At 39.0% G+C, this 26,703-nt stretch overlaps 1 protein-coding gene across 8 annotated transcripts in view; it reads left to right on the plus strand.

Annotated features, from left to right (window-relative positions):
• THSD7B (thrombospondin type 1 domain containing 7B) overlaps positions 1–26,703 on the plus strand; it is a 1,583,202-nt gene that overhangs the window by 1,100,412 nt on the left and 456,087 nt on the right. For all 8 annotated transcript variants that reach the window (XM_045033714.1, XM_045033716.1, XM_045033715.1 and 5 more), the window contains 2 exons: positions 4,307–4,462; positions 14,729–14,926. In XM_045033714.1, the coding sequence (XP_044889649.1) occupies positions 4,307–4,462; positions 14,729–14,926 (354 nt within the window). The remainder of the gene's footprint in view (positions 1–4,306; positions 4,463–14,728; positions 14,927–26,703) is intronic.

Consider the following 26,703-nt stretch of genomic DNA (forward strand, 5'->3'; position numbering starts at 1 on the left):
GACTGCCTCCATTGTAGTCACTGTGATTCATAAACAAAATATCCTTAGTACAAGCAACCTTGTGTGTCCTGTCTGATGGCTCCATTCCATGGAAGGAAATCCAACAGGGACAGGTAGAGGTGAGTTAACCATCTGAGACAAGGCTCAAGTTCTGCTCTGCCTGAATTTGCTAACTACATAATGTCTTTGGTAAAGACTACTTAATGTCTCAGTTTTTTGGTAAAATTGATGAATTAAACTATATTAGCTCTAAAGCTTTCTTCTAGGTCTAAATAGTCAATAGGTATAGAAATATTCTCTGTTTGCTGTTCTTAGGGAGAAAACTACCTAAGTGGTCTGAAAAGTGGTAAGTGCTTTGTGACTTGCTTATGATTTATTTCCAGAACAAATGTTGCCCAGAGGGTCTGAGATACAGATAGGTTGGCCCAAGTACATTGATTCAATGCTCAGATGAAGCATCTTAGACATGTTGCCTGGGACTGGGATAATTTATCTGTATGGATTAAGATCTACTGTCCGTCAAAACAGTAGGTGCTAAAAAGGCACGAGTGTTCTGACAAATGGCCTCATTTCCACCCCTGGGCCTCATAATTTTGTCACTTAATACTCTCCAGGGAACCCCACTCCCTCCAGCTCCTCTCTTGCATACTATGTCCCTCCCTGCTTCCAAATCTTAGGCATACCCTTATCGCTAATATCCAGCAGTCAACTGATTGACAGTTAAGTATTTATCAAAGGGGACCTGGGGTGACTTAACCCCATACCTTCCAAACATTCTTAAAGCTCTCCAAAAACATGTCAGATAAACATAATGATCTATAAAAACAATGTCTTTGACATAGGACAAATTCCCAGTCTCTTTCCAGTTGTACTGCCAATATGAAAGCTTACTTATTACACAGACATTCAGGAGCTTCTAATGATATTAGTGAAGGTCTCCTCTGGGCGTAGGTGCTGCAGTGGTAGATTGATTAGTTTCAACTGCAGGGCTCAACCTCAAAAAAGTTGTAGCAGCACATGTCTCCTGGGTCTTGGAGCTGAGAAGTTGGGGTATCTTCTAAGCATTGATCACCAGACACCTAAAGTCTGTCTGCTGTTGTAGTAAGACAAAGGAAAAGAGAAGTAGCAGTAATAGCTTTCTAGTCTTGTTGTTGGGTCTCATGGATTCATGTATGATTAGTATTAACTCACACAGAAATATGAGTTCCATGGGGACAGAGACCTTGTCTGTTTTACTCACTATTCTGGTTTCAGCACCTAATACAGTGTTGACACATCGTAGGTACTTATCAGTGTACGTTGAATATCCTATGATGAGGCCACATAGTGCAGTGATTAAGAGCACAGACTCTGGAGCCAGGCTGCCTGAGATCCCCATCTCAGCTCTGCAACTGACTGATTAAGATTGTGGGCAAGTGAGTAAACATTTCTGTGTTGCAGATTCTCCATTAAAAAAAAATAATGTGGGGCGCCTGGGTGGCGCAGTCGGTTAAGCGTCCGACTTCAGCCAGGTCACGATCTCGCGGTCCGTGAGTTCAAGCCCCGCGTCGGGCTCTGGGCTGATGGCTCAGAGCCTGGAGCCTGTTTCTGATTCTGTGTCTCCCTCTCTCTCTGCCCTTCCCCCGTTCATGCTCTGTCTCTCTCTGTCCCAAAAATAAATAAACGTTGAAAAAAAATAAAAAAAAAATAATAATGTTTATTTATTTTTGAGAGAGAGACAGAGTGTGAGTCGGGGAGAGGCAGAGAGGGAGACACAAAATCCAAAGCAGGCTCCAGGCTCTGAGCTGCCAGCACAGAGCCCAAAGTGAGGCTCGAATCCATGAACCATGAGATCATGACCTGAGCCAAAGTTGGATGCTTAACCGACTGAGTCACCCAGGCACCCCTGGATTCTCCATTTTTAAACGTGAAATAGTAATAATATATATCTCAAAGTTATGCAGGTTAAATGAATTGATGTTTGTAACCAGTGCCTGGCATGCACTGTAAATGTGTGTTAAATAACTAGATTAATTAGTTTACAGCCCCACTTCCTTTACCATCACTACTTAGGTTTTTTTGGGGGGGAGAGTAACATTTGAGTTTGTGAGAACATATGATAACAAGCACAGGCCCAGACCCAAAGGCATTTCTGTCTTAAGACCTCTGGGTGTGCAGCTTTCCATTCCTGCAATGCTCTGAAGCATCACTTTCCATCAATTTCGCTAATGTGCTACTTGACTTACCCTTCTTGATTGAGAGCTCCTTGAAAGCAGACACCATCCAAGAGGGTATGATTTAAAGTGGGTACTGATGGTTTTAGAATGAATGCATGATGTAGTCAGTGAATGGCAATCTTGTGTGTTTTCTCTTGCTCATCCCTGGGAAAGGAATCACAGACCCCTTACCCAATTTAAAGGGGTGGTGGTGGTGGTGGTGGTGGTGGTGGTGGTTGGCCTTCTTTTCTCTCTCTTCCTCTCTCTTTTTCATTTTATTGAAGTATATTGAGATTCTTCTTTATCCACAATGCACCAGTGTCATAGGTACGTTCTATTCCTGGTCACTCTAACCTTCCATCTCACTGTCATTCTGGCCAACCCAATCTCTGTTTGATCACCACCTCTGCTCAGCCTTCCCAGTAACATAGCGATTGACCCCAGTTTTGTTCTCTCTTCCTATCCTCACCTCCTCCACATGGCTTGTGATCTTTGACATTTACATTGGCCATGTTGCTTTGCCCTTGTCTTTTATTTTAAGTCAGGTCACATCCTTTTGGTAAAATATACAAGACTTAGTCAGAAACAAAGCATTCTTATTTTTGTTCATGAACTTGTTTTTCCTGTTCACCTTCATAAGCACCTGAAGCTGCCCCACTGTTCGTTGGAAACACATCTTTCCCCATGGGAACTTCTAGAAAACACACAAGTTCTAGAAAACGCTATTTTAAATTTTGCTGTTGTTTTCATTTATGTTCAAGTTTCTGCTGGTCCAAGATGTGATTTCTTGCTGTATTTACCACATTGAATTCACATCCATGTAAAGAGTGAAGAAGCAAAGTAGATAGTGTGATTTACCACCCAGTCCTGTCACACCCGTCTTTGTCTTTGAAGCACTTTTAATCTGCTTAACCGGAGGACATGACATATGGGAAATATTTAGACAGTAGTACAAGTCATTTCATAAGATAAAACTGTCTGAACTTAAACCATTTGTTCACAAACTCTGAATTGCTCCAAAACCACCTTAGTGTGAGATCACTCTGTCCAAGGCTTGTTATGCATTTGGCTATTCTTTTATTGTGTCATTTGTATCCTAACTACTATCAGGAGCTCATCTTTTTCATTTTCTGTGTATCTTCATGGTGCTCAGAATGGATCTGCATGGAAAAGTCACTTGGTGAATGCCACTCATGGCCAGATGGTCACTGCATCCTGAAGTGACCCAGTTCTGGGCACACTCTGGGTGCAGGTGCACAAAGAAGGGCTGGAAGCCTCCTGGTTTGGCATCTACCCATGGCTTCTCAGACATTCTTTGTGCTTCTGGATAGCCTCACTAATGAAACTGACTTTAAGGGGCTAATTCTGCAGCCACAGATCCTGATTTTTCTTCTTTTCGAAGAACCATTTTTCTGCTATGTCTTTGAGAGCTCCACCCCTCAGGGGAGTAGATTAGTTATGTTAAACACGCCACCTCAGAGGTTTGATTTTCATTTTTTTTTTTTTTTTTTTTTTTTTTTTTTTTGCAGAAACTCAGTCATTTCTATAGTGGAGATAGACTGATCTTGAAACTTCACAAAGCCATTTAATTTGTTTAAATCATAACTCTAGATAATTTGTATCTATATTTGCAGTCCTCTCTTGAATTCCCAGGGAATACTCTGTGAAGCAGGAAACTCAGTGAATGCCCTTTGTGCTATATATATCTTTTTACCTTTTTTCACCCAAAATGCTAATGGTATAGAGCTAAGCAACAAGTATGGGAGAGTGTTTATGTTTTGTTTCTATATACTATTGAACCATGTGGGCAAGGTAGGCACACAAATAAAGACATTAGTAATTCTAGAATGTGGGTGCCCAGGTGGCTCAGTCAGATAGGTGCCTGACTCTTGATACCAGCTCAGGTCATGACTTCATGGTTTGTGAGTTCAAGCCCATCATCAGACTGCACTGACCATGCAGAGTCTGCTTGGGATTCTCTCTCTCCTTCTTTCTCTGCCCCTCCCCTGCCCTCTCTCTCTCTCTCTCTCTCAAAGTAAATAGATGAACTTAAGATAATAATAATAATTTTAGAATGTGACACAGATCATTATTTTTTTTCTGTTTTTTAGTCTCTAGACCTGTGAAAAAGACATTATGTCTGGGACCTGCCCCTCCAGCCTCTCAGCTCTGCAATATCCCCTGCTCTACCAACTGTATAGTATCTTCCTGGTCTGCCTGGGGCCTGTGCATCCATGAAAACTGCCACGATCCTCAGGGGAGAAAAGGTGAGTGTCTTGTTTGTGTGTGCTTCATTTACTTCCTTTGTACACACAATTCATTTACTTCCAATGTACACACAATTATTCTGGTAGCTAAGTAGCCGATTAAGCCTGCTTAAGACAATATTTGTTTGTAAAATGCAGATAACTAGCTCAAGCCTGACAGCATTCAGTTATTAGGGAGGCCGTTGGGGAGATTTCTATGGAGCAAGAATCTGACCTTTATTGACCTTCCTGTTAGGCTCCTAGCTGTGAAATGACTATCACTCAAATAAGATCTAACAGTGTTTTGTATGTGTAATGGTTATACTGAAGAAATTAGACATGATTTCTGTAACCACATCAGGAAACAACTGTTGTGCATATCTATTTATTTTCAGATTTCCACATGCTGACTTTGATGTTCTATTTCAGATTTTCACGAGGGGCATTTATGCATGTTGTTTGCTTTTTGATGTCCTTGGGCTTAAAGTGAAATCTTCAAACTTTATGGGTGTATTTAATTTTGTAGGTCTCTGTAGTCTTGTTTCCTTTACTTTGCTGTTATATATACATCTTCATCTTCCAAAGTTCATTTTTAGTGATGCCTTGACTTTTCTTTCATTAACCCTTCAGTTTGTATTGATATTATAGCCCCTAAATACTAATAAAAAGGAAATACTTCTTTTTCTGAGAAAAAAATGAGCTCCCAAAATTTAAGTTGTGTTTGCTAAGCACTAATCCTAGCTGTCATATAAAGAAAGAATACATGGCCAAGTGCTTGAAGCTATAAACTTGGTACTCTCAGCTTAATTCTGTGTCCATTTGAAAACCCACATTTCAGAGGGCACCTGGGTGGCTCAGTTGGTTGAGCATCTGACTTTGGCTCAGGTCATGATCTGACGTGAGTTAACGTCAGTTAACTCATTAACCGTGAGTTTGAGCCCTGCATCAGGCTCGCTGCTGTCAGCACAGAGCCCCCTTCAGATCCTCTCTTCCCCTCTCTCTGCCCCTCCTCTGATCATGCTCTCTCTCTCTCAAAAATAAATAAACATAGAAAACCCACACTTCATCAATTCCCAGATTTCTCACATGCATCTACGTGCATGTCCAAGTTCACACACCTGTGCCTCTGGGCTTTTCTCTCTCTCTCTCTTTTTCAATGTTTGTTTATTTATTTATTCTTTCCACACTTCGGGTTTCTAGATCTAATTATGTCACAAAATTGGTGTGTACATTTTATGTGGAGGAATTTTTTTCCCTCCAAAACATTGTAATAAAACAGTATAGTGCATTATAAAGGATGGGATCTTATTTTTATGATCAATTAATTTTGTCTAGCTTCATTGAAATACAATTGACACGTAATATTGTGTAATTTTAAGGTATACAACATACTGATTCGATATAAATGTATATAGCAAAATGATTGCCACAATAAGGTTAGTTAGTACATCCATCACCTCACATAGTTACCTTTATCCTGTGGGAAGAACTTTTAAGATCTACTGTCTGTACTGCCATGTTCATTGCAGTGTTATCCACAATAGTAAAGTAAAAGTAAAGACCAAGCGACTACTAATGCATAAATGGATAAAGGAAATGTGATACACACACACACACACACACACACACACACACACACACACACACATATATATATGAGTGAGTATATAAGAATATTATTTAGCCATAAAAAGAAGGAAATCCTGCCATTGTGACAACATGGAAGAAAGTTTAGGACATTATACAAAGTGTTACAAGTCATACAGAAAAAAGACAAATCTTGTGTGATCTCACTTATAAGTAGATTCTTAAAAAACCCTGAAATTATAGTAACAGAGAGTAAAATGGTGGTTGCCAGGGTCTGGCTGGTGGAGAAGAGGGGAGATGTTGATCAAAGGGTCCAAACTTCGAATTATAAGGTTAGTAAGTTCTGAGGATCCAATGTACAGCATTGTGAGCATAATCAAAAATATTGTATTCAGTTTAAAGTTGCTAAGAGAGTAAATCTTTAAAATTCTTACCATGAAAAAGAAAAAAAATTAATTTTGATTTTAGATAGTAGGTAAAGTAGAAAAACATGTCTTCCTTAATGCTTCTGGGAAGATTCATGAATCTCATTGGCTGCTTTGTGTCATATGCTAACCCTGACCCAGTCATTCTAATTGGCCAAGTCCCAGGCATGTGACCACCACTGGAGGAAAAAGGCTCACCAAGCCTCACAGACTGAGAGTATGGGAAGGGTGGCTCCCTCAAAGAAATATGAGGTGCTGATGCTACAAGAAGGTAGAAATAATGCTGAGGTTAAACTAAATAGATATTTATTAAGTGCTTTGTCCCCTTTGTTCTGAGCCAGAGAATTTCTACAGTGATTCAGAGAATGCTCTCTTCCTTAAAATTGCAATTTTTGTTACGCAAGCCAAATTTTCACAAGACCCTTTATGAAAGTGCTCTTTCAACTTTTCTTTCAATCTTCCTTTTCCACATAACCCTGACTGGTCAAGGAACTCAGCTGGGAGACTCACAACATTTGGACCGTTCCACGTGTCCCTTTGGCTCAAGATGCTTTAATGCCAAAGCTTTTCTTCATTAGTCCCTATTCCTCTCTTGTATGAGTCAACTCTTGCAACTGCACCCTGGTCCTTAATTCATTAGACATCACCTGTTGCGAGTTAAATTGTGCCCTTCATAAAACAAACAAAAAAACACCTTCATTCCTAACACCTTGTATATGTGAATGTGACCTTATTTGGAAGTAAGGTCTAATGGCTGATGTCCTTATACCATGAGGGAAATTTTGACACAGTGATACACAGGGGAAAATTTCATGTGAAGGCAGACATTAGAGTGATACCTCTATAAGCCAAGGAATGCCAAGGATTGCCATCAACTACCAGAAGCTAGGGAGAGGTATGGGAACAGTATTTCCCTAGAACATTCAGAGGGAGCATGGCTCTACTGACACTTTGATTTGGGGCTTCTAGCCTCCAGGAATGTGAGACAAAAAAATTCTGTTGTTTTACATCACCCAGTGTGGTGCTTTGTCATGACAGCCCTAGGTTAGTCTTATACTGCCCAACTTTGCATCAGCGTTTGAGCTCAGCAAGGATATAATACTTCATAATATTTCAAAACTAAAGTATAGAGAAGTTAACCAATTTGTCCTATCCCACAGTAATTTAATAATGTCCAAGCTAGCACTGAGAACCTGGGTTCCTGTCTCCCTAGTCCAGTGTTCCTTCAAACCTTGGGCTTCCTTAGTGCTTCCCTCTGTGGCCTAAGGAAGTTTGGATCAAGGCACAAGTCCAACACTGAGCTTAGCAGAGAAGCTCTCTGCCTACATGGACCACATTGGCCAGTGGGACCCATTAGTCTTGAGAGCCAATCATTGAGCCAGTATAGAAGATAAGGCATAGGGTGTGGGATTAGCTCTAGTGTATCACCTTTGAAGGGAGAGGGAAAGTAGATTGCAGCTCTGTGAGAAAGGAAAGGTGTGCCAAGAACAGCTTGGGAGCAGCAGGTAACTGGAATGTGTATTTTTTTACTCAAACAATAAACTTGTCAAGAGAAGCTCAGCCTTTGGAACTGAAGGAAAGGGTGGCGGCAGTACAACATCTCACCTGAAGGTAGTAGTGTCACTGCAGCCACTTGCAGAGTGTAGGGTCATGTTGGGATTGATGAGAACCAGTCTCTGTTTTATAGGGCACATACTTAGGCTAAATGACCTGCCCTAGACACTAAATAATCACAGACAGGGGAGCATGTACACAGCAATGATTGTTATTCGCGTCTGGGAAGTTTGCTATTTTATAAGTGCTTCCTAGAGCAGAGACAATTTTGATTTTTAAGGTCTTGTTAAAATCTGCCAGGACCACCTGCCTCTAATCCCTCCTGGGAAAAATAAAGAATGGAGTTTTCCCTCTAGCGAAATGATTCTGTGCCTACAAAGGGACCGAGCATGTTATGATGATCTTCTTGTTAATTCTGCTGACTTGTGAACCTGAGGCCTTGGATCTTCTTGATCTCAGTCTGTCCCACGGTCCTACCATGGGGTCTCTCGGAGACGCTGACTGGCACAAACTAAATGTAGTTCAGAATTCCACGGAGGCTGGAATACACAAGCTAATGCATTAAACAACACAACATTCTGGGGTGTAAACTGGACTGTTTAGCTTCACATTTGAATTCCCTACCCTAAAGAAATGCAGTGAACCTAGTAGCAGAAGTCTAGGATATACATACATTCTTAGATATTTTATATTCTTATATATATGGAAGGTGGAAGATTTGAATGAAATATCAAACAACAGCAAGAAAATGAACGTGTAAAGTTGGAGATAATTACTTTTTTCTCTTTGCTAGTCTTTTCCCCAGTCACTGTGTTATTGCTTTGGTATGTTCCTTTTGTTCGCATTTAAAAAAAGAAAGTAGGAAAGAATGGGAAAGCAGTTAACGTATTACCTAATAGAAGAAATTAGTTACTCTAGAAACGATCTTAACATGGCTGTTATTCTAAGGCAGGCACCCTTCAGTCAGGAATCCTGTAAGGTTTGTGGCTGTCAGCCATCTGAAATACATTAGAAAATCAGCCTCGTACCCAGCCTTCACACTTTCCACCAGGTCTGTGATAGGCAGACGAGGGGAACAGTACTCAGCAGGTTGGTACTTGTCAAGTGAAGCTAGGACACCTTTCAGAGGAATTTAAATTGGATCAGGTTTTAACATTCATTGCTTTATCTTTGATATACTCCCAGGGAGTTATAATTAGAGGCATATGAAAGAGAAATAACCTGAAAAAATTGCTGATGGGTGAACTCTACACATAGGTATACGTTTAAAAAATTCTTTTTGATACAGTGACATACACTTATATGACATCCTTGTCCCTTTCAGACATATTCCAGAAAGACAGATACCCTTGACCACAGAAGTTGTTTTTTCTTTAATTTTTATATTTTGAGAGAGAGAGAGAGAGAGAGAGAGAGAGAGAGAGAGAGAGAATGAGTGGGGGAGGGGCAGAGAGAGAGGGAGACACAGAATCCAAAGCAGGCTCCAGGCTCTGAGCTGTCAGCACAGAGCCCGATAAGGGGCTCGAACTCACAGACTGTGAGATCATGACCTGAGCTAAAGTCAGACGTCTAACTAACTGAACCACCCAGGCTCCCCGTACAGAAGTTTTAAGAAACAGCTTGATGGAGGCTTCCCAATACAGAGTCATATTAGGTAACTGCTTATGTGATAGGACTTCAGGGATTCCTTCACCAGGCACCCCCCCCATATGGTATTACCCTCAGTCATACACCTAAAGTTCTAAAATCCCCATAGGAAAAGACATTTTGAAACTGAGAAGCCATGACTGTCTTTACAAAGACAGTCTTTTATGCTCTGAAACAAATCAATTTAGATAACACAGCAAAAGCAGGAGAATACTGCATGTTTTAGATCTTTGAATAACAACGTGGGAAAATTTCCATTTTCCATCCTTGCCTGCTAGATAGATCCACTCTTAATGAGAAGTCTATAAAATCATTTTGCTTTGGGGCGCCTGGGTGGCGCAGTCAGTTAAGCGTCCGACTTCAGCCAGGTCACAATCTCGCGGTCCGTGGGTTCGAGCCCCGCGTCAGGCTCTAGGCTGATGGCTCAGAGCCTGGAGCCTGTTTCCGATTCTGTGTCTCCCTCTCTCTCTGCCCCTCCCCCGTTCATGCTCTGTCTCTCTCTGTCCCAAAAATAAATAAATGTTGAAAAAAATTAAAAAAAAATCATTTTGCTTTGTTACATAAAATATGTATGCTAATAGTTTTTTTTTTTCTTTTCCCTTTTTTCCCCATATCTATGTGTGTTAGGAGAGGGGGCTGTGCCTACTTCTCCTTTTAAGTGTTGAGAGCTCTTATGCTCATGATCACCCTATCATTATTTTTTCATATTTTCTGAATTCAGAGAAGGGTGGAAAGTAATATTGATAGACTAAAATGCTACTCTTGCAGGAATGGTGGTTGATTTCTAAAGAGTTGGAATCAAGGATTCAGTGTGCTCAGGTTCTTTGGATCAAGGTTGTTACCCCATGTAAAAGGTTCCCAGAGAGGAGGAGCAAATGGGATGCTTGAGATAGAATCAGTTTCTGCCATCCTTGGCCAACCAGCAGGCTACTGCTTCAGGCCTGTCCCAGTGGAGTCAGTGGGGAGACACGTTGTTGACCATAGACAGCTCCATTTTTGGATCACTAACCCATGAGGATGTACAATCCTCAGACCTGAATTTACCTCCTGAGTCTCCTTTCATTTTTCCATGGCTTCATTTAAAAAACTTTGACCTATATTCTGCCATCTGTGCTTCTTCCCTTTTCTCTTCCCAACCCACAATTCACTCTTTTCTAATTCAGTAGAATATATACTATGCCAGTAGACTATATACTAAACTTTGGGTTCATAAAAGAAAAAAAAAACCTTGCAAATACCAGTTTCGTTAAAGGTGAATTGACTCTGTGGTCAGGAAGTGATTATTAAAACTCCTTGCTACTTAGTACCTAAAATATCACTATCCAATCTGCATACCTCCATTTTAAGGAAATGACCCATAGGCCCTGCAGATTCATTATATGAGGTGGGGCTAGAACACATCATACACAAGAGCTGATTTAAATTCTTTCTTATGAAGAGGTAATGGCTCAAAATTCCTTGGCTGAATTTCATACATATCCATTTAATCAATAATGTGCTTTGGGAGCAGTGATAAAGTATCATTAATCTTAGTTTTCACATGCATAAAATGAGAATAGTAACATAAAATAGTTTCAAAGATTTATTAATTTGGGGTAATGTAAGTAAAGTGGCTGGCACCATCTTGGGATAGGGTAGATGTTTAATTAATGCACGTACCTTTTCCCCTTGTTGGACTATATGCTCTGTGAAGAATAGATTTATGTTTTCTGTTCCTTCTGTGGCTTCCCACAGTACATTACAGTGATCTACATATGGCAGTTAATGTTTACTGAATGATGCTATCTGATTAATATGGAATTCAGCAAATGAAGGTAAGTGGTTGGCTGGCCCCAGACGCTGTGGAGTTAGCAGTTGTGTATCTTTCAGAACAGAAGCACCCAGGGGAAGCATGATGTCTATTGCAGACATGAACACCAATGTGTGATTCAAATTAAGCACTAACAGGAGACTGCAAGGTTTTTGTTCTAATGCTGAGCTTCTGCTATGATTTGATTCTAGTTAGAGTCAGGACAAGGGCAGTACAAATGAAAGACTAGAAGAATTTATTGACTGAGGAGATGTAATCTATAGATTTATGATGAGATGGATGCAACTTGATTTGTAGAGGAAAATTTTACATACCCCTTAATGGCACTAAGCTCTAGGTTAAAGGATATCCAGAATCCTCAGGAAAGACTGCTAAGTTTCTGACACAGTAGTGAAACCTTGTAAATCATGGAGACCTATGCTATGTCCTGCTCAAAGATACTGACTAAATTAGAGCAAACATAAGAGGATAAGTAAGCAGTATATGAACATTATTTGTAATAGTAGGGGTCATTTGGGGTTCCTGAGTAGTTCAGTCAGTTAAACATCTGACTCTTGATTTTGACTCAGGTCATTATCTCACGGTTTGTGAGTTCGAGCCCTGCACCGGGCTCTGTGCTGGCGGTGCAGAGCCTGCATGTGATTCTCTCTCTTTCCTTCCCTCTACCCCTCCCCTGCTTGCTTTCTCTCACTCTCTATCTCCCTAAAAATAAATACGTAAATAAACTTTTTTTGAAAATTAAAAAAAAAGGATTTGAGTTCATCCAAGTTGTGTGGCAGTGAGAACTTGGAGTTCATTATCGTTGGATGAGCATCAAGTGTAGTTGAGAACCTTGTATGTTTCCTATGTCTCTTCTGAAGGTGGCCCAGGAAGGGACCTAAACCCTTCTGCATATTTTATGTTGACTAATTAATGACATAGACTTGTAGGTACGAAGTATGGCAGAAGCCATCTTTTGTTTTAATTGTCCCTGACCTTAATATTTTCAATGCCATGATCATGAATGTGGTCTCTGATTGGCTGAATGATGCCTTCTCCTATGTGGCTGATCATCAAAGTAAGAATCAAAGACTCTCTTTTAAAAAGAGCTCTTTCCTCTCTCTCTCAAAATAAACACATAGACTTAAAGTTGAACCTGTGTGGCTCATTTGGTTAAGTCTGACTCTTAGTTTTGGCCCAACTCATGATCTCACAGTTCATGGGATCGAGCTCTACATTGGGCTCTGCACTGACAGCACTAAGCCTGCTGGGATTCTCTCTCTACCTCTCTCTGGCCCTCCCCAGCTTGCATGTGCGTGCTCTCTCTCTCTCTCTCTCTCTCTCTCTCTCTCTCTTTCTCTCTCAAAATAAATAAATAAACTTAAAAAAATAAGTAAAAGGACTTCATAGGTTAGCCCTAGACCAAGGAAACCCAAAAAGAGCATTTGAGGTGGTTTATCTAAAATACTTTCCCAGCCCTGTAATATTCTGAGGAAGCGTGGCTCCCTTTTATGGCCTAAAACCATGTGTCCATTAGTTCACACCTCCTTGGTTGTGCAATTTTACAGGAGTGAATCTTTTGCCCACTACACCTTGAACTTTGTAACCTTTCATTTCATTACTATTGGTGGGAAAATAGGCATGGCTTTGGAAAATATGGGAGAGAGATATACCTGGCTTTGTGACCTCTCATGGTCCCTAATTTGTTCTTCTCCTTGACTCTTGTGGGAATAGTAGTAGGGTATCTAACTCTCAGGCTGGGCATTCAGTGTTCTCAAGCTCTCTATTTTCCTATCAAAGTCTGTCTGTCTGCTGTTTCTCTCTTTTAATTCACCCAAAGGAATACGTGAATAATTCCTTAAAATGTTATCACCCAATAAGACTGGTTTCATTAAAAAGAAGGAATTAAAAGAATTAAATTGGTTAACAGAATTTGATGTGTTAGAGAATGGAAGTTAAAATATGAGGTCCATGGAAAGCAGGCATAGCCTTTAGAAGCGACATGGTAGGGCACCTTAGTGTCTCAGTTGGTTGAGCATCCAACTTCGGCTCAGGTCATGATCTCACTGTTCATGAGTTCAAGCCCTGCATTGGGCTCTGTGCTGACAGCTCAGAGCCTGGATCCTGCTTTGGATTTTCTGTCTCCCTCTGTCTCTGCCCCTCCCCCACTTGCATTTTCTCTCTCTCCCCCCAAAATAAATAAAAATATTTTTAAAAAATTAAGAAAAAATTTCAGAAGTGACATGTAATAAAGGCCAGAGATTAAAAACTCATAGACTAAAGAGTTGTATCTAGTTCTCAGTCACTTTTTTTTCTTTAATTTTAGGACACTTTGTTTTTTAAAAATGATAAATTAGTTAAAAATGGAGAGATTTCATATAAAAACAAAACACAACTTGGATTTCTGTCTCCTTAGATAAATTCCACATTCCCTCATGGCAGCAGCCAATGGAAACAGGATTATGGCCACCTGTTACAGAACAAGCACGCATCTTCCATTTCACCACACAACTCAGGACTCCTTACAGTTGTACAATTGACTCATTTCCCTCAGTTTGTACCTGTTTGACTCTTGCAACACTGAGTTTATGACTCTGTAAGCTTATAGAGTTGAAGGCCTATATATATCCTTATTACAGGTGATGTTGGGCTGTAGTCCCACAATACATTTTTTTTTAAACTGAATAATAGTCCAGGGACCCATGTCTAGCCAAGGTGAGGAATGCAGTCCAAAGAGATGCTGTGTTTACAGGGAAGGCTGACCTGGAATGTAATGTCAAGGAAGGGATATAGGGAAGTCTCCGGGCATAAAGCTGTGAATTTCTTAGTTACCAGGGATATGCCAAAATGTAGATGTATTTCAACTTAATGTGGAATAAGCAAAATGTCAAAAACAACAGAAAAAATAAAATGTGGATTTATCTATGTTAGGCTATTTCTGTGAGTCTTCATTTATTTCTATTGGTTTATTGATGCCATTGGACCAGTGCTACTTGCTACTCCATTTGATTGTGTGTTTGTGTATGGCCTCTCCAAGATTGTTAAGTCTTGGAAGACAGAGTCTCTGCTCTAGTTCTTTTCCATTTTACCTTTCTTTTTGTATCCCCCTACCCCATTTCCCATAAAAGAAAACACCTTGAAATCATACACCTTTTAAGACCATAGAGATTCAAATAAAAGTTTTATCTCTTTTCTAGTTGCTGCTGGTGTTTTGTTTTGTTTTGTTTTGTTTGTTTTGATGGATAAAGTTGAATCCTGTGAAACTTTTTTTTCTTTTCTTCTCAGGATTTAGAATGAGGCAGCGCCATGTCCTCATGGAATCCACAGGGCCTGCGGGCCACTGCCCTCATTTGGTGGAGTCTGTTCCTTGTGAGGATCCAATGTGTTACCGATGGCTGATGTCTGAAGGCGTCTGTATCCCCGATCATGGAAAATGTGGCCGAGGACATCGCATCCTGAAGGCTGTGTGCCAGAATGACCGAGGTATGAGGCAAAGACATATGTGTTGTTAAGTGAGAGCTGCCCTATTACTATTACGCGTCACTGCTCTCAAACAGGTCGTTTTCCCAAGGGAGGGAAACAGCTTTCCTATCCTTGAATACTTATGTTGAAGCCACGTGCTAAATTGCTGCAAAGTAAGCAGTCTTGAGTTAATGTGAGGCCACATAGTCCAAAAGAAAAGTATATGATTATGCCTCAGTGCAACACAGTGAAGCTAGAGATTTCTGTGCAGTTCTTAATTTATCAAGACAAATAGAATACAGAATTCCTCTGGGTAGTTTTCAACTTATCAATACCAAACAAGTTTTATTTGCCTTTTTGGAGGTCGATATGTAACATGCTTTTATATATTATTAACAAATACTACCTTGTAAAGATTCCAGGGCTACAATTCTCTCCAAGTTAAGGGAAAAAAAATACTAAGCTATAACTTTTCATTTATGGAACATTCAACTACACTCAGTTCTAGACATAATACTGACATTTCTAAAGAACCGTTTTAAAATCTAAATTGTCAAGATTTGCAAAACTGTTAACAGTGGCGTCTTTCCTTCATTGTCAAGCTTCTAGTACAATGGTTGTTTGAAATGAAGGGTGATTTAGAAAACATGTAAGTCACATGGAAATGAGGAAAGTGACATTTGTAAACCTTTATCCTACAGTTAAAAAAAATCAGTCTCTTGGAAGAATATTGGTATGTTTATTAATCCCATTTATAATGCTCTTGATGGGTGGAGGGAAACGTTTTGACTTATGGAGTGAAGTAATCCATAGAATAGAAGGAAATTACAAAGTGGATTCAGAGTGGCTATTCACATGCACACAGGGTTGACATTCAGCAATGGTTTCCTTGTTTCCCTCCTTCTTGTCTCCCCCTGCAGCCCTCTTTCTCTTTCCCTCTCTTCCTGCCTTTACCTCTCTCACTTTCTTCTTTCTTTCCTTCTCTAATCTTCCTTTCCTCCTGCTTTTGATCTGTATTCTTTCTTTCTTTCTTTCTTTCTTTCTTTCTTTCTTTCTTTCTTTCCCACCACCATAATTAGCAGATAGACATTTTGTCAGGCAGTGTAATCAGTTATCTCATGAAAGGTATTTGTTTAATTAGAGGTCAACAACAGGCTGTATTAGCTACATCCTTTTTGACTAAGTTGTTAAAACTAATAGTGGCTTCTAACATTACCAAATAATTTTTGAATTGTGGTATTATATGTACAACTTATTAACAGAGGCAAATAAGATCACTGTGGTATTGCTTTTCTTTGATTTCAGGAAGAGTAGTATAGAGGTTTAAACCTGGAGTCTAAATCAGCCAGGTTGGAATTTCAAGTCTGCTACTCCCCTGCTAGATGAACTCAGGAAAATTAATTAACTTGTGGAGGCATCCTTTCCTTCAGACTTAAAACAGGGGTAATAAAATCTACCTCTCACTGATTGTGAGAGTTAAACTGGTTATATAAAAGTGATTAGTGAAGTGTCTGGCACATAACCACTCAAAATAAGCTATAAGATTATTTTTCTTATAATACACATTTATTACTGTTCTCTGCCCTGGGGGAATTGTGCAAAGAGCATTCTTATATAATATGAAAATAATGATGAGTGTTAGAATAACCATATCACTTCTTCCTCCCAACCTCCAGCTGTGGAATCAAAAAGATGCTTTGTGTGGTTGAGTCCCAAAGACAAATTACTGTCAGGCTTTGTCATCTCACAGCAGGTATTAGAGGCTTGTCATGATGTATTATGTCTATAGGGCTGGGGAGTTTTTCACAATTTCACAATCTGTGTCTTCTGTAGTATTGCAGAATGTGATATTGTGATTTATAATTAGAAATACATATTCTTCCCATTTCCGGTGCAGAGCTGCTAAAACTCTTGGAACTTCCTGAGCAAAAAGAGCAATGGGAGCATCTTTTGTTACATTTGCTCTTTTGTCCTCAATTCCTGAAGTTGCTTCTGTAAAGGTGAAATGGGCGTGTTATTACTCAAAAACAAAAACAAAAAAAAGGGAAAGAAATGTGTGTGTTGTTATTCATAACAAGCCCCGTTCTCCCACATTTGGGTTTATGGTAATGAGGTGATTTGTGGAAAGCACCTAAGGATGAGAGCTGGTTGCCAGAGGAGCCAACCAAATAGAGGGTTGGAACTTTCAGTCTCACCCCCTGATTGCCAGGGAGGGGAGAGAGGGGAGGTTGAATCAAACACCAATGGCCAATGATTTAGTGACTTGTGCATATGTAAAGAAACCTCCATAAAAAAAATAATAATAATAAAAAGAATTGGGGGTCTGGAGAGCTTCCAGGTTGGTGAACACTGTGGAGATTTGTGGAAAGTGGCAATGGAAATTCCATGCCCTTTCCCCATATCTCACCCTATTCATCTCTTCCACCTGGCTGTTCCTGAATTACATCTTTCACAGTCAACCAGTCATGTAGTAAGGGTCATGTAGTAAGTAAAACAGGTTTCCTGAGTTCTGTGAGCCACTCTGGCAAATGAATCAAAGCCAAAGAGGGGGTTGTGGGAAACTCAAATTTGTAGCTGGTTGGTTAGAAGCATAGCTCACCTGGGCTTACAGTTGACCTCTAAAGAGGAGGGTGGTCTTGTAGGATCAAGACTTTTCCCTATGGAATCTGATGCTATTTCTGGGTGATGTCAGAACTGAGTTGAATATTAGGACGTCCAGTTGGTGTTGGAGAATTCCGTGGTGTGGTGTGGGGAAATTGGCCCACCTCCGCCAACACACACATACTGTCCTACTGAAAATGGATGCAGAATCCTTTCTACAGAGGTATCCATTTTACCATTGTATAGCATTTCTAGAGTTTTATTGCTTATCCCTATGAAATGGCTAATTTTCAACATTGACCTAACTCTTGATTTCTATGGGGAAAAGTAGAAATTACTACTGGTTCATATCAATTCCATGAAGTTTTTATGGTGTTTACATACTTGGATGGCTCCTTAATCATTTGTGGGGTATCAGCCATAGTCATGGTTACAAGAACATGCTAGCCTGGTAGCTGAAGTAGTCTTTTGTCCAGTGAGAAATTGAAAATGTGGTCTGGTTGCACATTTTGCAATTCAGCTTCTTTGAGATTCTGGTTAATTTATGATAGAAGTTGAACAGAAAAGTGCTTCTCTTTAACTCTCTGCATATTATCATGGTCTTTCCGTATCTGCAGGAACTGCCAGAACTGTTGACACTCATTTAAATGCTTGGAGAAGGGAAAAAAACAGTTGAGATATATTTAATAAGTCAGCTGTGATTTTTTTCTAGTAACATTTGGTAGTTTTCTTTTCATCTTTCTGAATTTATTATTGTTTTATATGCCCTTTATTTCACAATTTATTTGGAGTTAACTGGATAGACCAAAATAAGTATCTTCATTTTGGTAAACAAACAAAGAAATAAACAAAACAAAACAAATGCATATTAGATCTAATCAGACTTAAGTCCTGCTATAATTTGCAAGGGTAACTTTTTCATATATATATATATATATATATATACATATATATATATATATATATGTATGGTATGTGCACATATGTATATTATAAATACACACACACACACGTGTGTGTGTGTGTGTGTGTGTGTGTGTGTGTGTGTGTGTGTGTATAACATTAAAACCCCTTGCAAAATATCTATATCCCATTCAGATTGTGGAACCAAGAGATTTCCACATAGCCATGATCAGGATTCTGTAGGCCTCTTCAAAGTGTCTTCTTGGGCATTTGTGCCACTAGAAAGAATATTTGTCTTCCCCAGAAGTGTGTTTAAATAATTAGTTTAGGGGCACCTGAGTGGCTCAGTCAGTTGAATGTCCCGACTCTTGATTTCCCTTAGGTCATGATCCCAGGTTTGTGGGATTGAGCCCTGTGTTGGGCTACTCACTGAGTGTGGAGCCTATTTAAGATTCTCTCTCCCTCTGCCCCTCTCCACCTCTCATGCTCTCTCTCTGTCTCTTTCTCAAATTAAAAAAAAATTAGTTTGGAGCCTTTGAAAATCTACAATCTCTGTCACATTGAAGCCAGTAAGTAGCAATTTGAGATAACCAAAATTTGTGGGCTAGTTTAAGAATGTAATCGACTTTAGACTATCAAAGATCCAAGTAGTCATTTATGAATTTCTACAGTCTGTGTAGAGGTATGTTTTGACTCATGCTCTACTTTGATTTATTAGTGATACTGTCCCGTCTTACTGAAGTTACTATTTCTCATCCAGCCTGTGAATGTAGCAAACAATGAGTTAGTAATACTTATTTTTAGGAAGAAAATTGTATAAAAGATTGCACGAATGAGTATTCTGATTTGTATCTGATTTCTAATACTTTGAGTGGTCGATGAACTTTGATTTCTTTCCTCTGCACAACATCTTATCACTAATCTGGGTCAATAGAAGTCTACTGAGTATAGAATATACATAGGTTTTTCTTGTCTCATTGACAAGCAGGTTTCCTGCAAGTCAAAGTAGACAATTTGAAAGTAAATGGACTGTGATGCAAACTGGATGCCCAACCTACTTCTCCTTTAGATTATCGGGTTAATATGCTGGGTTTTAAACTTTGTTTCTCAAATGCGTAACTAGTTCATTGTTGCCAGGTTTCACTGGCAGTTGATGAAGGTGTACCACTATATAGCATCTTCCCAGAGTAGGTTGGGAAAATCCCCATAATGCTAGGGCAGTGGACAACATTCCTAGTGACTGACATATGATCACTATTTATCATCTTTCATGTCTCTGTAATGCAAAGTGGACAGATGACATCACAGGGTCAATAGATAAACACCAGACTGTCTATTAGGCAGTCAGACCTTGAGTACTCACCAAGTGCTTTGCTCCATAATTTGCAGAGTAGGTTATCTTGAGAAAAAAAAGAGTGTCTGTATATTTCGGCAAACATCTTTATTTGGAGGTAATGCGGTGTACATTCTGTACTTGGAAAAAGCAAATACCCATGTTGGTATAACACAGAGTATTAATACATTAAGAAGAACAAAGTTCGCATGTTGACAGGTACATGGAACTAGGGTTCTCCAGTGTTACTGGAATGCCCCCTTGCATAGAAGGATACTTATTTTTCAGTTGCGCTAGATTTTCTCCATGCAAATATTTTCCTTAAGTGGTGTATATATTTGCACAGAAAGCTTGGGGAATGATTTTCAATCATTAAGGTTACTTTGCTTTTCGTTTCAGAGGCATTTTTCTGTGAGTTATTGCCTTGCATCATTAACCTTGGACAATCCAAAAATGTGATATTTAATCTTGGATAAAATGGCATGTGCTCATAAGCATGTGCTTGTAAGTACCCATAGGATGACTTTAATTGGTAGAAAGCATGCTAGGTTAATCATTTAACTGAAGTGAGTTAATTTTTTTTAATATATTTAAATGTCTGATTGAATTGGAAGTTTTGTTTTATTTATTTTTTATCTTTAAATCTCAAGAAATGTTCTTTAGGTTAGCTTTGAAAAGAAGGTCAAACTCCATTCAGATAACAAGTTATTCATCGGAATTCTAAATAAAACCCCTTTTGTGGTTTCAAGTACTATTTTCTAAACCCTTTGATCATGTTGTATGTCATTTTGGTCATCGAGCACTGCTTTACTTCTCTTCTATGCTTCTTCTTTGTCTTACAAGGTTTTCTAACTGCTATTTCAGCACAATATTTATTTTCTTATATTGTAGGAAGACAAAAGAATAAATTATCGGTGAGATATTTCTTTGCCACACAAGTACTAGTCTGTGGTCTATCAACCTGTTAAAGAGACTCTACATATTAGAGCCACCACAGAGATTACACTCAAAATAAATTTCAAATAAAATTTTTCTGAAAGTTGTGAGCACTTTCATGGAAATAAGTATATAGCTAATTAAGATGTGCATTTTGTAAGGGATAAGAGTAATTTTAGTTGTTTTAAGTTATAAGAAAGCAACTATTATTTTCATCTTATGTTATTTTTATTTGTTTCTGTTTTGAGCAGAAACACACACACACACAAACACTTATACACACACATACACACACTTACCTTTGCATAAGGTTTGGAAATTTAAAAACTGTATTGCCAGGAGTTCAGAGGGATCGAAGGATAGGGAAATAAATATGGACATGCATTTTATATTAGCAGTGCAAATCTAGAGACAGCCTTTTTGTATATGTGCTGCCGAAGCGAGCACATAGAGACAGCCTTTTTGAAATAACTAAACTTAGCATGCACTGTTGTTTCCTGCTTATATCCTCTAAGCCATTTACCATTTCTGTGTATATCAGCCCCCAAGTTCCAGCTGACATGACTTGCTTCTGTTTGCCTGGGAAATTTCTCTGCCCACAGAAGTGCAGTCAGCAGTGCCAGGGAATTAACAATCCCAGGGAGCAGCCTTCATTCAACCCATGATTGGGAGTTGTAAAAATCATTGCCCTTGCCTTTCAGATGGAATAACGTTGAGATGTATGTTCTGTGCTGTTTCCGAGAGCTGCCACTGAGAGGAAGCTCCACCTACTCATCATGGTGACTTCCTTTGATCACACACCCTCTCTCAGCCTCCTTCCCTGTCTCATCCCCTACTGTTGCACTCACTGGTTCTCTGGCGTAACTCCCCAATAAACACTTGCCCAAGAATCTTTGTCAAAGGGTTTATTGTGGTACGACTCAAACTGAGACAAGGATGTGTGAAAAGATATTTCATGGATCCATTCCTGCAGCAGATAGAGGATCCAATTCCAGTCGTACCGTGTTGATAATATTTAAAGAAACGACTTCCTTGGAAGAGATGATACTGCCAATCATGAGATCCCATTCAATACTTTGAACAACCCTCACTATTTACAGTTATTTGGTAATATCAGATGGCTTCAGTATACTGCTTCTGCACCCCTCCCCCATCCTTTGAAAGCATAAAACCATTAGTGAATCCCATTTCTTTACCAATTAGACAATACTAGTAACTTATACAATCCTCCTGAGTCTTGTTTTCCAACAATTGAGTTATTTTATGACTCTCAGGGGAAGGCTAGCTAGGTTATTCATGTTTTCATTTTATAGTGGATTCCAGAGTGTATTGGAATATTTCTAAATAAGGACAAGAGAAAAACAGAGGTCTTTGGAATGTTAAAGGAATTATTTGTGTAGGAAAATTGGGTCTGAAGTGTTTGGGGAGCATATTTCTCTATCCCCTTTGTTGTAGATCAGTCATTCAAAAACTACAATGTGAAAATCCCCCAGTGGGATTATAAAAACACTAGTCATCAGAGAAATGCAAATCAAAGCAACAATGAGTTATCCCCTTACACCTGTCAGCTTGGCTAATAACAAAAAGAAGAAATAACAAGTGTGGGTGAGGTTTTGGAGAAAAGGGAACCCTTGTGCCTTGTTGGTGGGAATGTAAACTGGTACAACCACTGTGGAAAACACTATGGAGGTTCCTCAAAAAATTAGAAATAGACTTACCGTGGGATTCAGTAATTCTGCTACTGGGTTTTTACCCAAAGAAAACAAAAACACTAATTTGAACAGATATATGCATCTCTGTGTTTATGGCAGCATTATTTACAATAATCAAGATATGAAAGCAACCCAAGTATCCATTAATAGACGAATGGATAAAGATGTGGTATATATATGCAATGGATTATTACTCAACCATAAAGAGGAATGAGATCTTGCCATTTGCAACAGCATGGATGTACCTATTATGTTAAGTGAAATACTTCAGGCAGAGAAATACAAATACCATATGGTTTTACTTATATATGGAATTCAAAAAAAAAAAAAACAAAACAAACAAAAACAGACCTATAAGTACCAAGAACAAACTGCTGGTTGCCAGAGGGGAAGGGATGGGAGGATGGGGAAAATGGGTGAAGAGGAGTGAGGGGCACAGGCTTCAGTTATGGAATGAGTAAGTCATGGGGATGAAAGGTACAGCACAGGGAATATAGTCAATGGTATTTGAATAGTGTTGTGTGATGACCAATGGTAGCTGCACTTATGATAAGCATAGCATAACTAATAGACTTGTCAAATCACTATGTTGTACACCTGAAACTATTGTAACATTATGTGTCAACTGTACTCCAATTAAAAAACAAAACACAAATGGAGTGGCCCCCACTCCAGAGTTTCTGATTCTGTAGGTCTGAGATGCGGCTAGGGATCTGTATTTCTAATGTTTCCAGGTGATGCTGATGGTGATGGTTGAGGGACCACACCTTAAGAAGCACTGCTCTAGGCAGACGGGGGCCTATAGGCAACCTCATAATGTTTGTGTATAACAGAAGTAGGCTACAGCAGTGACAGATATGTCTTATACTTAGAATCAACAATAGTATTGATTCTAATCTGTTGTTTCTTGTTTCCTGCTGGGGAAGTTATTCTTGAAATCTATGAAATATATTACTGTCTTTCCAGAAGCAAGCAGTGAGTAAATATTCTTTTATTTCTTTATTGTTACCTAGATGGATTACTAAAAGATCAAATAGTGGAAAGCAATAGTGTACTCTTGCAGAAACAGAAGACACATAATATGTGAGATGAGTTATTTAGGTTTAGAGGAGAGAATTTTCATTTTCAGCAAGCTATCTTTTTCAGACCACCAACTGGTAGCAGTTTGGTGTCAGTGTCCTTACTGAGGGAAGTGTGGTGATGACAAATACGTTGTATTAAATTTTGAAATGAACCTGACTTTGCAGTTGAAAGTGCCAATAAGATCAGGCTGCTATTCACGCTACAGGAATCAGACTGCAAAAGAGATTAAATTTGAGAGTTCCTGTAGCCAAGTTCTGCATTCCCTTTCATTTAGATGTCTTGCAGTGAAATTAAAGGTGAAATTTTAATAATGCTTGGCAATGAGGGAATCCAAAAGAGAAAAATAGAGACTTGTTCTAATCAGTTTCCCTATCCATGTTTGATGGGAAGGTGGGAGTAGATGTAAATGGTGAATCAATTTAAATGTTAAAGAGAGAGGAACTGCAGTGCGGTTTAAATATATTTACTGTACGTTGCCTGTCGATAAACAGATATTGTATTTTGAATTACTTCCTCTTTCTACCCTGGTAAATACTTAGACATTGCAAGTTAGCTTTTGTCTTTTTACTCTGTTACCAAGGTTCCCAAGGACATGACTGTGTTAACATCACTACCCCATTAACTATAGTCTGATTTTTCCAGATTTTAATATTTGGAAATACCTGAAAAGAAATTGCTTCCTGAGTGTGCCTGTGTGTCTCATAGAAAGGCTGTCTCTTTTTTCTATCTCTTCTGAAATTCTCAATGGCTGTCTACTTTCTGTTCCCGGTCCATAGGATTTGAAAACCAAAACAAATCATAGATTGTACTGATTCTTCAAAATATAGTTCATATGATTAAATAGTCAACCTGACCTTCCAATGGGAATTAATGTGAGACTGTCACCCCTGCCATTACTTTTGATTTTCTGGGCAAGCTCTGAGTTTCCCTATTCCATTGTATATTCTACTAGTGTTACTAACAGGGATTAGTTAGCATTAGTCACAGGGATATAACTTTGTTTTCTCATTCTGAAATGCATTTTAAAGTGTCATTTGGCTGTTTCATATGGCCTTTGGCTGGTAACTCCTGACATAGCATCTCCCCACTTTTCCCTCTATGTAGACATAGGAAAAGTAAGGTATGTGGATTAAAACACATTTCTCATATGGTGGAGTAATTTTCACTGATAGGATCACCAATATGACTAGATTAGGAAATGCAATCACAGGCTTACCTGTGCTGTACCCATCTGAGTGTTTTAGGGAAAATATAATGAAAGAAATCTCTCCTGGAAAGGCCTATCCATCCCATGCAAAATCAATTAGAAGGAAATTTTATTTAGGCTAGAAAAATTTTTACTTAGACTTTATAGTTAACTCTGAATTTCTAAATTGAAATAATTAGTACAGGTACTGTATCTAAGTGATTAATGAATCAAAGTTAAGAATTCATAGTGTATAAGCCTTTCTGCTGTGCTGTTCTTTCCATACTTACTGAGTTGTCTGCTATCCCAAAGAACTTGATCATTTTCCATGGAGAAATATCTAAGACGTAGAAATCAAAAATTATTTTAGACAAATCATATATTTTACATCAAAGAAACACAAACTAAAGGGTAAAAAAGTGTTGAATGTTAATTTAGGGTTATCTTAAGAACATGGCATTTCCCTTAGTCCTGAGGTAGATTTCAGTCAACAACAGACATCTAGAAAATCCATAGCTCACACCAAGTGCTACTCTTACCTCTGTTACTTCTGTGGGAATTTGCCTCCAGTCACTTATTCTCCTGCCTTAGATGCTCATCTTCTTCTTCCTTTGTCTGATCTCACTCATTCTTTGAAAACCTGGATGAATGTCCTTTAGAAAACCGTCCCTTCCCTACCATCCCACCTCTTTTAAGCTGTTCTGGACTCTCAGGTAAACATTACAGTTACCACCCACCTCAGATTATTTGTCAATTATGATAATCCTATTTCCTTGATAGATGGTTGGTTCAGAAATGTGCCAGGTTGAATCCATCTGAGCCAATGGGATGTGAGAAGAGGGACATGAAAAAAGAAGGGTGTTGTTTCAGTTAGTTCCCTGATCCATGGTATGATCTACAGTTTATGTAACTTCTGGATGAAAGCATTCCTGTGTGCAGTAGGGAAGACCTGTGAAGACACTCTGGGTCCTAGAGGACATTGTTGAGCCCATTAGTCAACAGTCTGAGCACTGGCTGTTAAGTAAGACAATAGATTTCCTTATTGTAAAAGCCAGTTTCTATTGGAGTTTATTTTAGCTGCTGCACAAGTCATTCTAAATGATGGGGTGCCTGTCTTCTGTGTTCTCATAACACTTTGTGGTTCAGTTATTAACGTCTTTACCACTTTATATTGAAATTATCTGCTCACTTGTCTTTTTCTTCCCGTTTGACTCTTAGTTTTTCAAGGGCAGAGACCTTGACTCATTCATCGTTTTATTCTTGGCATGATGCCAGAGTGTCTGGTGTATTAAGATTTATTCAATAAATATTTATAGAACTTAAAAGAGTCGTTTCAGTCGATTTATACAACAGCCCAATTGGGATGTATTACTATTATTCCAGTTTTACTGATGAGAACATTGTAGCCCAGAAATGTTGATAGACCAAAGTCACTCAACTAGCAAATTCTAACACCAGAAGTTTGAATTCCAGACCTAGGACTCCAAACCTGTACTTGTTCTGCTTCATCAGTGTCAGCAAATGCAGAGCACAGGCACCAGCAACATCAGCACTGCCATGTCTCAGACTTGTGAAATAGCTTTCATTAGTTAAGATGTTATTTTGTTTGTTTGTTTGTTTGTTACGTGAGACTTACCCTGAAATTCACTCTAAACGCTGCACTCAAGGCATCCACTGCCAACTGACTGATGTGTGTCCACAAGTTGAAACCTACTTCTAGTCTCACAATAAGCATCTTGCCTCTCTTTTCTTTGATCTGAGCTAGCAGCAGGAGAGAGGTCATCAGGTACAATGAAAACATATAGCCCACACACGTTTCCTTCTGGCACAACAAGGTGTATTTGAACTAGACATATAGTACTTATCTGGTTTTCCCTGGCAACTTTAGTTCTAATCTTGATCATATTCAGACAGCTAAGCAGCATAGAATTTATTCATCAGACTGGATTTGGAGTAGAAAGAGAAGCAGAATCTCTGAAAAAGAAGATATGCAAAGTCACAAAGGAGAAGGTGGGAGACAGCTACTAAGGGGCAACTAGCTTTT

The sequence above is a fragment of the Felis catus genome, chromosome C1 (assembly GCF_018350175.1).
Source record: "Felis catus isolate Fca126 chromosome C1, F.catus_Fca126_mat1.0, whole genome shotgun sequence".
NCBI lineage: Eukaryota > Metazoa > Chordata > Mammalia > Carnivora > Felidae > Felis > Felis catus.